At 40.9% G+C, this 12,577-nt stretch overlaps 1 protein-coding gene across 10 annotated transcripts in view; it reads left to right on the top strand.

Moving 5' to 3' along the window:
* Positions 1-12,577, top strand: part of otofa (otoferlin a) — a 343,946-nt gene that overhangs the window by 275,019 nt on the left and 56,350 nt on the right. For 6 of the 10 annotated variants that reach the window (XM_059645651.1, XM_059645653.1, XM_059645650.1 and 3 more), the window contains exons 30-32: positions 2,436-2,598; positions 8,250-8,380; positions 10,145-10,174. In XM_059645651.1, coding sequence (XP_059501634.1) covers positions 2,436-2,598; positions 8,250-8,380; positions 10,145-10,174 — 324 coding nt within the window. The remainder of the gene's footprint in view (positions 1-2,435; positions 2,599-8,249; positions 8,381-10,144; positions 10,175-12,577) is intronic. The other 4 variants (XM_059645659.1, XM_059645656.1, XM_059645655.1 and 1 more) reach the window with 3 other exon arrangements.

Raw genomic sequence — 12,577 nt, forward strand, 5'->3', positions numbered from 1 at the left:
AGAATTAACGTGGACAAGGTAATCGCAGACTATGGTTATTCATACTTTAGTCTTCATATTTTGAAGTTGAACGAACAAGCTTAATGATTGAAGTTGTCCTTCATCACCTTGTTTGCAATCTTTGAAATTTACAGAATACTAAGTATCTTGGTTAGAGTGAATATGGAGAAGATATTTTTCCACTAGTACGAGAGACTAGCAGCAGCTCATATGATCCACTTCCCGTGTTTTTCAATGACAAAGCCAGTTGTAGTGCCTGTTTGAAGTCTAGTTGGGCTTTAGCTAGTAGGTGCTTTTGTATGGTCACCTTATTAATTCCACGACCAAGCAGCCTCTCAGCACTTCAGTAAGGCTTAAACCAAAGTCACATCCCTCTGCCAGTCATCTTAACCTAATCAAAAACCCCAAGACAGATTCCCCTGGTTCTCAAATTGCTGAATAAAAGCCAATAGCTTCTGAGGATTAGAGGAGGCTTGGGGCTGTAATATTCCGGAACTAAATCCACCAACTCCAGAAAGGTTTTATTATCTGGTGCCTCAGGAAAAGTGAGACTCCTAATAACCAAAAATGCTACAGGTCCATCAACTGTCAGCAGAATTACTCATTGCTTTTCATCTGCCCTAGCTCCCTCAGAGCCTGCTCTCAGACTGAACAGGTTGTCCAACACTCCTGGTCTTATCTATTACCCAGGGCTGTCTGATTGGACCAGATTAGCACCCCCAATCAGGGAACATTCTGTAAGATCCACCTGGCTGACCTCATTACAAACACTACAGGAAGGTTCTGCTAAACCTGGACAAGGCACTAGTCAGACCGTCGCTGGAATGCAATAAATAATTTTGGACCCCTTATCTAAAGAAATATATAATGGCTTTGGAGACAGTCGGGAGAAGGATCACTGGGGTGATACTTCATATGGACAAACTGTCTTATGAGGAGAAATTGATTCGGTTGGGCCGGTACTCGTTGGAATTTAAAAGAATGAGAGGCAACCTGATCAAAACATAGAGGTTCTTCGGGGACTGACAGCGTAGATGTGGAAAGATGTTTCCCCTTGTGGGAAAGACTAGAACTAGAAGGCATAAGCACTGAATGAGGAATTGCATAATGAAGACAGCCATAAGGAGGAGTTTCTCGTCTCAGAGAACAATGAATCTGTGGAATACTTCACTACAGTGGGCTGTTAGAGCTAAATCATTAAGTCTATTCAAGGCTGACATTTTCAGGTTTTTAATCAGTAAGGGAATTGAGAGCTAAAGGAAAAGGGAAGAAAGTGGAGTTGAGGGCTATCACATCAGCCATGATCTCATTGAACGGATGGGCTGCATGGTCTACTCCTGTTTCCATGTTATTGTGTTCAGTTCTGGTCACCACATTCCAGGAAGGATGCAGAGACTTTGGAGAGGAAGCAGAAGAGGTTTACCAAGATGCAGCCTGGATTAGAGGCTATGAGCTGTAAGGAGAGGCGAGAAAACCTCAGGTTGTTTTCTCTGGAGCAGCTGAGGCTGAGGGGAGAGGTCTATAAAATTATGAGATACATAGATAGTGTTGACGGTCAGAACCTTTATCCCAGAGTTGAAACATCTGATGCAAGGGGGCATGCATTTAAGGTTAGAGGGGGAAAGTTCAATGGAGATGTGAGGGGCAAGTTTTTTTGCACAAAGTGTGGTAGGAGTCTTGAACGCACTGCCGGGGATGGTGGTGGAGGCAGATACAACAAGGGCATTTAGATAAGCACATAAATATGCAAGGAAATGGAGGGATATGGGCCAATGGCAGGCAGAAGGGGTCAGTATAATATGGCGTCAAGTTCAGCACAACATCATGAGCCGAAAGGTCCGTTCCTGTGCTGTACTATTCTTTGTTCTCTGTCTTCTGGTCTAAGTATTGTTTGGTTGTGATGCAGAAAAATACAGAAAATTTCATACCAGCTCATACCAAGAATATTCTCACTTCAATCCTCATCCACTCCTGTCTCTCATAATTTTTCCTAGGGAGCAGTTCTAACAATTGATCAGTGGTAATGGCTACATGTGGATGTTAACAGTTCTTTCCAAGGAAATTGCTACAGAGATGAAGTGAATCACTCAGTAATCAAGCCAAATGTCAGTGCAACATTGTGATATAAGGACCGTAATGACTGCACAAATGTGTTACAGTCTGATAAATTATTGTAATTAAAAACACAACAAAGAACTACAGATGCTGGAAATGAGAAATGCAAATAGAAATCGCTGCAAAAACTCAACAGGTCAAGCAGCATCTGTGGAGAGAAAACAGAATTAACAGACTGAATTCTGAAGCGTCACTGGACCCAAAATGTTAACTCTGTTTTTTCTCCACAGATGCTGCCTGACCTGTTAAGCTAACTTTATTCTCTGATGTGGCAAACATATTCTTCCTCTTAACACATTTTCCTGTCATGTTGTTAATAGGATCTGCCAGAAAATGAACTTCTTCACCCTCCTCTTAATATCCGTGTGGTAGACTGCCGTGCGTTCGGCAGGTACACTCTGGTTGGCTCACATGCTGTTGGTTCCTTGAGAAAGTTCATCTACCGACCACCAGATAACAAAGTTCAGAACTGGGTGAATGCAGGTACACCAAAACACAAGACTTTTCTCAAACATGGAATAACTTATTGTGCCTTATCTCGCCTTTAACTTTCTGATAGCTCTCATCTGTTTGTTCACTTTTTCTTAGAGTCATCTCCTAGAAATATGTCCCTGGTGTGTACTTAATATATAAACAATTAACATCTCTCACTAAACTCGTTTGACTGAACTAGATTTTAAACCAGGGAGGCTGTCTCAGAGTGATTCATTTCATTTATTAGGGTAATACATTGACCAATCAGAGTCAGCCTACCTCATTTAAAATGTCAACAAAAGTTGACAGTCAAATGTCAGTGATCATTAACTGGTGCATTTACTGCCCCTATTAATCAGAGCCCGCTTACCAACCATTTGGTATTCTCTTACAATATGAAATGTGTTCATGTTACTTTTGTCTTTCTTGCTAAATTGTTCGGATGAGTGCAAGCTAAAGTGTGTCTTTTTTTCTCAAGCTCACATTCTGTCATAACAGAAAAGTAATTATAATTCCTATAAGTCATGCCTTGCAACTTTGCAAATCTACCTTTGGAATGCATCTTCCTCATTGTGTTTGCCTCTGGTTGGATTGCTTTGTTAACCCAATTTTCTAAATAAAAATAAACTGGTATAGGAAATGGAAGACCATCTCCAAAAAGTGGAGATACTCATCTCATGTTGAAATGCGGGAGACAGTGGAAATTTTCAAGACTGTTTGTCTAAGTCTAGGTTAAGTCATCCACTCCAAGTCATTCATCCTGAGTAGACGTGGGCAAGTCCTTTTCTAAATTACTTGATTTATTAATTCCTTGATAAATTTATTTAAATTTATAATTATAAATTTATAAATTCAGACCTTTTGAGAATAGGAGTCGTGACGTCATATTAAGTATGTACAAGACGTTAATGAGGCCTCTTCTGGAATACTGTGTGCAGTTCTGGTACCCTGTTTTACAGAGTTTCAGAAAGATTTACCAGGATGTCCCCGAATGGAGGGTTGAAGTTATGAAAATAAACTCGAAAGATTGGGACTTTTTTCACTGGAGCATTAGGAGGTTGAGGGGTGATCTTATTGAGACTTATAAAATAATGAGGGGCTTAGAGAAGATGAATAATAGGGTATTTTCCCTAGAATGAGACAGTTCATAACTCGGGAGCATATTTTTAAGGTAAGAGGAGAAAGATTTAAAAAGGACATAAGGGGCAACTTTTTTACGCATAGAGTGGTTCTTGTGTGGAATGAACTTCCAGAAGTGGTAAATGAAGGTACAGTTAGAATGTTTAAAAGTCTTTCAGACAAGTTCATGAATAGGAAAGTTTTGGAGGGATATGGGCCAACCAGGCGGGACTGGTTTAGTTTGAGAAAATGTCAGCATAGACTGTTTGGATCAAAGGGTCTGTTTCGGTGCTGTATAACTCTATGACTTTATCTCTTCCCATTTAAGCAGCAAAATTAACATATCAGAAGAATTTAACCAGCTGCCTAATTTTACTTTAACTGTTAGTACTAAATATGTGGTATTCAATCTGCCTCCTATTTTGTGTAACTGTAATTATTTTTACTTTATATATTTTTACATGTGTATGTACATGTATCCTATGTTAACTTGTAGCACATTTCTCTAAGAGGGGGTTTCATTTCTTGATGTCATGGATTTATTTTTGAACATAAAACTCGTACCTGCTTTAGCCATAACTTGGATTTTGTCTCCTTTGTGTAGAAAGCCTAAATTTGAGTGAACAATTGACTATTTTTCTATTTATAAAAATTCACTGCTCTTCTTATCCACTGATCCTTTAAACAATTCTAACAATGTATAAAAGCCTTACCTATATCTTTATACAGTTTTATATAGTTTTATACAGAAATTAACGGTCTGATTTTTGATTTTTAACACTAGTTTAAATATAAATCAGACTATAAGTAAGTGTAATAAGAGATGTTAATTGTAACAACCTTCAATTCTTCCTGGAAAACTTAAACACTTAACAAGGTTAAAGAAACTAATGTGTCCATTACAAATTGGACAAAGCAGGAGCCACTGAAAAACAATCAGGCGTGATGTTTTCCACTCTACTTTTGATAGTTCCTCATCAATTGATAGTTCCTCATCAATATATTTCTATCTTACTTTACTGCTTTCTTCACATACATGTCAACCTGCCCAGGTATGAGATTGCCCTCAATATAATCAACTGGTATAAGTCTCACATATACAGCAACTGTCAGAGATTTCCAAAACCTCAAATTTATAATGTAAAAGGCCATAATCATATCTGTTTAATGATTTATTTGTGTAGTGTAAGAGGACAGAATAGAAATCCTCTAATCACCAACATTGATTCATATAGTCCTCTTCCAGTTTCTCAGTGTAACGGATAAGAGCCTCTGGAGTTAAACAATGGAACAGCTCCAGTCATTGTGGATAGTATTTTCTATTCCCAAGTAAATTGAAATGGAAATGTGACATGAGCGCCACAACAACACAAGATATTCCGAGTGACCAAACTTGCTGTGACAATGAAGGAGATCTTACTTTTTTCACCACAGCATGTTACACAAGAGCAAGTGTTCCAGTAATTTTTCTTTCTTGCCCATTATGGACATTTTGTTTTTAGTGAGAAACTAATGTTGAGGGAAATTCCAGATGACGGTCTTTAAAAGAACTCTTTCCTGAACATTCCAGGTCGAAAATCACATGACCCCAGGTCATAGTCCAACAGGTTTATTTGAAAATGCAAGCTTTCAGAGCTCAGCATTCCAAGTCTACAGGGCATTTCCTCTCGTTGTGGTGTGAGAAAGGTGGGGAAATATGGTGAGAATGAAAAACTATGATTCACAATGGAGAAGGATATTCCCAATTTGCCCCTCAGACTTTAAACGGCAAATTTAAAATCTTACCATCGAGTGGTGCCTGTCTAATTTTCAACAATTTGCATCTCATTGAAACCTAACTCACCCAATTTATACAACAATTCTCTTCCCCTCTGGGAAGAAACCAGACAACACAAATTCTCCATGTGTAACTCAGGGCATGGAGGTAGTGATTACAGTTCTCATGCTCTGGCCAATCATGCAACTGCTTTTTCAGGTTCCCCTGGATACTCCCAAGGCTACCATCATGCTTGACTCTTCATTCATACAAAGTCAGGATCAGTGTCTGTGAGCAGGTCTTGGGATATCAGCTGTTATTCTTCCCTTTTGTGGGGAAGCTTGACTGGATAAAAGCCTTTTCTTAAAAATCAATGATCTCTGCAACCATACCAACCAGACAAGAGGCTTGGTGCTTGAGAAGCTATACTGTTTCTACAACATATTGTTACTAAATAAAGTTGAGGCAACTGCTGATTCCTTAGAAGATCATTACCAGTTACAGTGAATGGACTGTGGGCTGTTCTTAGATCAACGGATAAAGCAGAAGATACTGAAAATTCATCAGCAATGCAAAAGACACAATATCCTGTAATTTTTTTCCTTTAACTTTTGGCACACCTGCTATATATTTCCAGCATTTTCTGCTTTATTTCAGGTGCAAAACATTTTCATTTTTTGCAGTTTAATTCCTTTGGAATCAGTGTTTTTAGTGAGCATTCTGACCCAGTGTAGCCAAATGTGCCTTTCTCTGCCTAATCCTATCCAGAGGAAAATAAACTTGGATAGGACAAGTAAATACAATAATCACCTTTGGAAGAAAATTATACTGAAGTACAGTTTTTAGAAAGTCACATTACAGTTTCTGCACAGAGCTTGCTAAGTATACACTTATTTTATTTTACATTGGGAAATCATATAAAAGGTTGTGGGCCAGATTTTTATACAGAACTGGTAACCTCACACTTTTGGGTAAGAACTCTCAGATGAGAGTGATTCCACACACCTGCGAAGCCTGGGATTTTTTCTAATTCATTCGTGGAAAGAGAGCACCAACGACTAGGCCAGCATTTATTGCCCATTCTTAATTGCCAGGAGGGCAGTTAAGAGTCAACCACATTACTGTGGGTCTGGAGTCACATGCAGGCCAGACCAGGTAAGGATGGCAGTTTCCTTCCCTGAAGGATATTCATGAATCAGATGGATTTTTCTTCAATTGGATTCATGATCATCATTAGACCACGAAGTCCAGATTTTCATTGAATTCAAATTCCACCATCTGCCATGGTAGGATTCGAACCCAGGTCCCCAGAACATTTCCTGGGTATCTGGATTAAAAGTCCAGCAATAATACTGTCACCTCCTCCAGCCATCTTCTTGTAAATTGTCTCAGGCTATGGAAGGCTTCTATCCAGGAACTGCCAGTCAAATAGCTGGCCACTCTCCAATGGTGCCACCAGGAATCAGTCTCCCTTAACACTCACAGCTGAAACTGGTCGCCAAGGCATCTACATCAGAGCCAACACAACTTTCAATAGATGTTTACCCATTAGGGACTCTACTGAAAGAAAAAAATAGATTTGTTCAAGGCTTTTATGCTGTTTTTAACTATTCTGATCACTTAAATATTTGGAAAAGAACAACTGTCCTTGTTCTTAGTGGACTGAAGTATGAAAAGCTGCGTAAGGCTACAACGCTGTTTAGCATGTACTGAAATGCACACACATAAAGGCACAAGGAAATTTCGGAAGGATATAACAAGGTGTAGAGCTGGATGAACACAACAGGCCAAGCAGCAGCAGAGGACCAGGAAAGCTGACGTTTCGTGTCGAGACCCTGGCTTCGCAGTGGAGTTAAATTTGTTACAGATATAGTAAGAACTGCAGATGCTAGAGAACCTGAGATAACAAGGTGTAGAGCTGGATAAGCACAGCAGGCCAAGCAGTATCAGAGGAGCAGAAAGGCTGACGTTTCAGGCCTAGACCCGTCTTCAGAAAAACCTGACCTGTTGTGTTCATTCAGCTCTACACCATGTTATCTCTGGAAACTAAGGAACCTTGCCTGGACTAGGAGCAGGCAGTAGGTAAGGGTGAGCAATGCCCTGTTAGCTGGCTCCTCTACTGAAGAGTTCTTCTGATTCTGCATCTCTGAGTTTGAAGCTCCACCATCTGCTCAATGGCACAGAAAAAAGGCATCCCCCTCTGAAAGGGAAAGAAAGCTGTGAAAGAGTAAATGATGGTGACTTGTTGGGTGGCACTGCCGCCTCACAGCACGGGCATCCCGGGTTCAATTCCACCCTTGAGAAACTGTCTGTGTGGAGTTTGAACATTCTCCCCATGTCTGCCGTGGGTTTCCTCCAGGTGCTCTGGTTTCCCATGGAGGTTAGGGTGGATTTGCTGTGCTAAATTGCCCAGAGTGTTCAGGGATGTGTGAGTTTGGTAGATCAGTCAAGGGAAATGGAGGTTACAGGGAGAGCTGAGAGGAATAGGTCTGGATGGGATGCCGTTTGGAGAGCCAGTGTGGATTTGTCGCGCCGAATCCTAGGAATTCTAAGAATGAATTCTATATCTATCAAACTGTAACCAATAAAACTTTATCCCGTCTGGGTGGCATGTATTTCATCACCAGTCAATGTAACCTTTCCCCACATGCTGTTTGCTGTTTACTTTAGCCTCATCTGTAATCTCTTATGTCATTTCCACCCATATTCTCATGTTTTCCTCTCTTCTATCCTTGCCTTTTTCTGTCTGTCCCTGCCTTCGGGATGTCCCCTGGTTTCTGTTCAGCGAAACTAATGCATGGATACCAGGCATTGGCAAACGGAGGTCCGCTCTTTCACCCTGCAGGAGATATCAACATTAACATGGAAACAGAGGTCCCAGTGAAGAAAATGGAGACTGTTGTCAAGCTGGATGCGGTGAGTATGATCTCAGCCTATTTCCACACTGTAGGTAATCTAACCTAATCTAATCTAATCTGTAACAAGCAAGGGAGGGCTTGTGGAGATTCAAAAACAAAATGAATGGAATGGGCTGTAGTCATGGAGAGTGGGGCATCTGAGCATATCACTGTGGAGACGCTGGACAACTTCGAACATATTTAATTCAGGCCCCTACAGAGCAACTGAAACCGAAGTGTAAAGGTTCCTGCTGTTGTGTGCATTTCCAGGGGACTGTGAAATGGAGATAGGAGTTGACAGCTCCATAAGGTAGGAAACTGTTTCAGCCATTGCTGTGTATCAGCAGGAACAAGAACTGCCTCTGCGCTCTTCGCAGATCATTGCAGCTGCCTTTATTGGTTGGGAGCTCTCTAACCTGTGACTGTTCACTTATATTTACAGGCAGTCTCCAATTTACAAATATCAAACACTCGTACTTATGAATGAAAGTTCACATTAATATTACTTTTAAAGCTGCAAAATGCAAATGATCACATGTACTTACAAACAGCTATTTTATATTGTACTGCATTCTGTTCCAACTTGTGTAAAAGCCAGAAATCACACAACATCAGGTTACAGTCCAACAGGTTTGTTTGAAATCACAAGCTTTCGGAGCGCTGCTTCGAAGTGATTTCCCCTGAATAAGGAGCAGTCCTCAGAAACCTTGTGATTTCAAATAAACCTGTTGGGCCATTACCTGGTGCCGTGTGACTTCTGGCTTTGTCCACCCCAGTCCGACAAATGTGTGAACCTCCACAAATGTGTGAACATCAACTTAGGAACACAGTCAGTATCTGTTTGTATGTGCAGTCTTACTAAGTGGGTTGCTCTCACTTTACATGCAGACTAAGCCCCTTTGTGTACTGTGGTATCGATGCTGACAGGTCATGCATTTCTTAACTTCAAAGCTTTCAGAATTAGTTGATGTGCACCACAGTAAAGAAGCAAAACAAGCAGAAACATTGTTGCTGTTGAATTCAGTGGCTTGTGCAATATGCCAGATGTGAATGAGGGAACCAACCTTGACAGACTCAGTTAGTGCCTTAGCTCAGCACTAAAGTGGGCAAACAGCCATGCACGATTCAATCATGGTACTGAGTGCACAATCCCAAAATCTGCTCAACTGGCGTTATCAAACAGAAATCACAGAAATTCCTGTATATCAACTCAATGGCATTTGCAGAGCAGGAGAAGTAGAGTGCACGCTAATTGTCACTTTATTGGATGAGACTAATATTTTCCTGGTCAGTGATGTGTTTGTACTGCACATAAACATTAGGAAAATGAGGTGAAGTGAGACATGTCAGTACATGACATCCTTCCTCCCATATGGTGGAGCTCAGCATCTTGCTGTCAGAGTTCGCTACTGGCTAATGTCAGTGTGGTGTGAAGTTCACTACAGTGCTATTCATGGGACAGCAGTGGAATAGGAGAACTTCATTTAATAGTGTTGTCAGCAAATGGATTCATTGGGTTTTAGACAGCCAAGCCCCACCAAAACATGATATTAATAAGTATGTTTGTATGCTTTTTTCTGATTTTAATTTGTTTTAGCATCTTTTTGTGAAGCCCTTGTTTTCCAAACATACAAAATTCTATTATTGTCCACATGATTTGTGTTTCTTTAATGTTCTCATGTTCCATTTCTGATAGAGATGGAGGCAGTGTTTCATGATCTTTATGCTATTAGTTTTGTGATGCTGATATCATCTCATTTGTTTTTTTTTCACTTGATGACAGAACTCCGATGCTGTTGTTAAGGTTGATGCGGTAAGTCAGAATATAAACTATCCAATGGCAGGGAGCTGTAAAGGGACGCATTCTTTGAACAGTTCTGATAAGGAAGCAGTCTTTTCCCATTAACAGATAATAAAATGTGAGGCTGGATGAACACAGCAGGCCAAGCAGCATCTCAGGTGTGCTCCTAAGGTGCTGCTGGGCCTGCTGTGTTCATCCAGCCTCACATTTTATTATCTTGGAATTCTCCAGCATCTGCAGTTCCCATTATCTCTGATACTATTTTCCCCATTAACAGTTAGCTCTCCACAAATCTGTCTCTGACATGAATAACCCCCCACCCTAGTCAGCTGGGAAGATGACGCTCCCATCTTTTGGACATTTCTAGAACAGATGCAGAATCTAGTTTGTGACGTAAATCCCAGCTCTTCTCCTCACTGCCAACAATCCGTGTTATTGATCATTATTTTGTAAGGAATCATTTTTTACCCTGAGCTTTCCTCTTTTATCCCTTCCCTTTCTTCTTCTCATCACCTGCAGTGAATAAAATTAAGATTGATTTCATCGTCTTCTGCTCTAATTCACTCTTTTCCAGGACTTTGAATGTGTGGGATTTTTCAGCATGTTGTTTTTCTCTTCTTCCTTACAATCCTCAAGCCATCAAAAACCGAGCTAGACGTCACCAAACATTATTCTTCACGTCACCTCTCTCCTCTCTTCAATGGTCTCAATCTTGGTGCTACCCTGACCCAATCCTTATTGCAGTTATTATATCTATGTATTGGAAAGCCAAAATAGGATAGCCTTTGATGACATTTGGGCAAATGTTAACTATTACTTTAACAGGTCGTAAGTCAGACACTGGGAAGAATCTTGTACCCTGCCTCACAGGAGTGGGGGTGGTAGTGATGGTGGTGGAAGAAGACAGGGGTATTTAATCAGGTGGAGATCCTGCCAACTCGCCATCTCCTTTCCTACTGAATCCCGTGGATGACCTTCCTACACCACTGCCAGCTGTGGTCTGTTTATACCCACATCACGACTTTATTCCCTCCTATTAAGTCAGTGACGAATGGGAACTCAGTGTGCACGGGGAACAAATAACCAGCTACTGAAAGCCAATTCCTCTCCCACCCTTGGCACTGACCACCTCAAGACCCCAACCTATCAGCCCCTTCCACCACCATTGATCTCTGGCATGGAATCCAGCGATGATCCACCTTGCCTGGGTGTCGCACTGACAGGTCTCTGCAGTGTGTGTGCCCATTCATCTGGAGCTGTTGGCCTTGGAATGATGGGCAGGTCTCCCTAGGCAGGATGTCTGCCCCTGGAATCTGGGACAAGGGCTGTCTATCTTCTGAGGGCAACAAGTGTGGTTGGCCAGCCCAAAAAGAAGTAGTGCAATGCTCTGATTCTAATGCACATGTAGAATATAGTTGGAAGAAATGTGTTTGAATCATATTGCTGCTACCGTTGAAGAATGTCCGGCAACTTCCCTGCGCCAGGGTAACTAGTGAGACTCTGTGTAGCGCACTGAGTCACGCAGCTATGTCACAAATTTCCTGCCTGTCATGATGCAGTACCTGGTAACTGCCACCAGATGAAGCTATAACACTGATGGCTGGAGAAGTAAAACAGAAATAAAAGCATCAGGTCCCGAACATTTTGACAATATTAGTCCTTGGATTGGTCCTTCGCTGGTAGTGACAGGCAGCCAACATTATTACTAAATTGGCCATGTCTCTCATACAGCAGGGTGCAGTGCAGCGGTTGCTGACAAAATGAATAATTTCAATATTAGTCATTGCTCTGTCTGCTTTTAATGGCAATATCTTATGGAGCAACATGTAAACTACAACAGAGACAGCTAGCACTCCAAACAGTACGCTTTGAATATTTCCAGAAAAATTCAATGACTAGGATCAATTATTAGATTTTTTTTAATTCTAGTCTCAAACTTCAATGGGAACATTATCTAACTTCCTTTGGCCGCTAGATACACTCACTGAATGGATATATCAAGCACATCTCCTAAAAATTATGTACAGAAAGTGCCTTATTCTGAATATTTCCTGAGTATAAAGGGATATAGAAATGCGCACACTGTATGTGAGTATAGAGTCAGGACTCTCTACAAAATCTCACAAATCCACCCAGTGAGGATCTGCCATTCATACTCAGGAGTGATGTTTTTGAACATGTACATTGAAACATAGTGGAAATGAAAGGTATTAAATAATAATATTACATGTTTACCTTAATGAGGATTTGCCAGATCTGAAGCAAATTAACAATCATTTTTAGATAATAAAACGTGAGGCTGGATGAACACAGCAGGCCCAGCAGCATCTCAGGAGCACAAAAGCTGGCTTTTCGGGCCTGGACCCTTCATCAGAGCGTTTTTAATTTGTTGATGAGATGTAGGCACAGCTGGCT

This window comes from Stegostoma tigrinum, chromosome 4 (assembly GCF_030684315.1).
Source record: "Stegostoma tigrinum isolate sSteTig4 chromosome 4, sSteTig4.hap1, whole genome shotgun sequence".
Taxonomy (NCBI): Eukaryota; Metazoa; Chordata; class Chondrichthyes; order Orectolobiformes; family Stegostomatidae; genus Stegostoma; species Stegostoma tigrinum.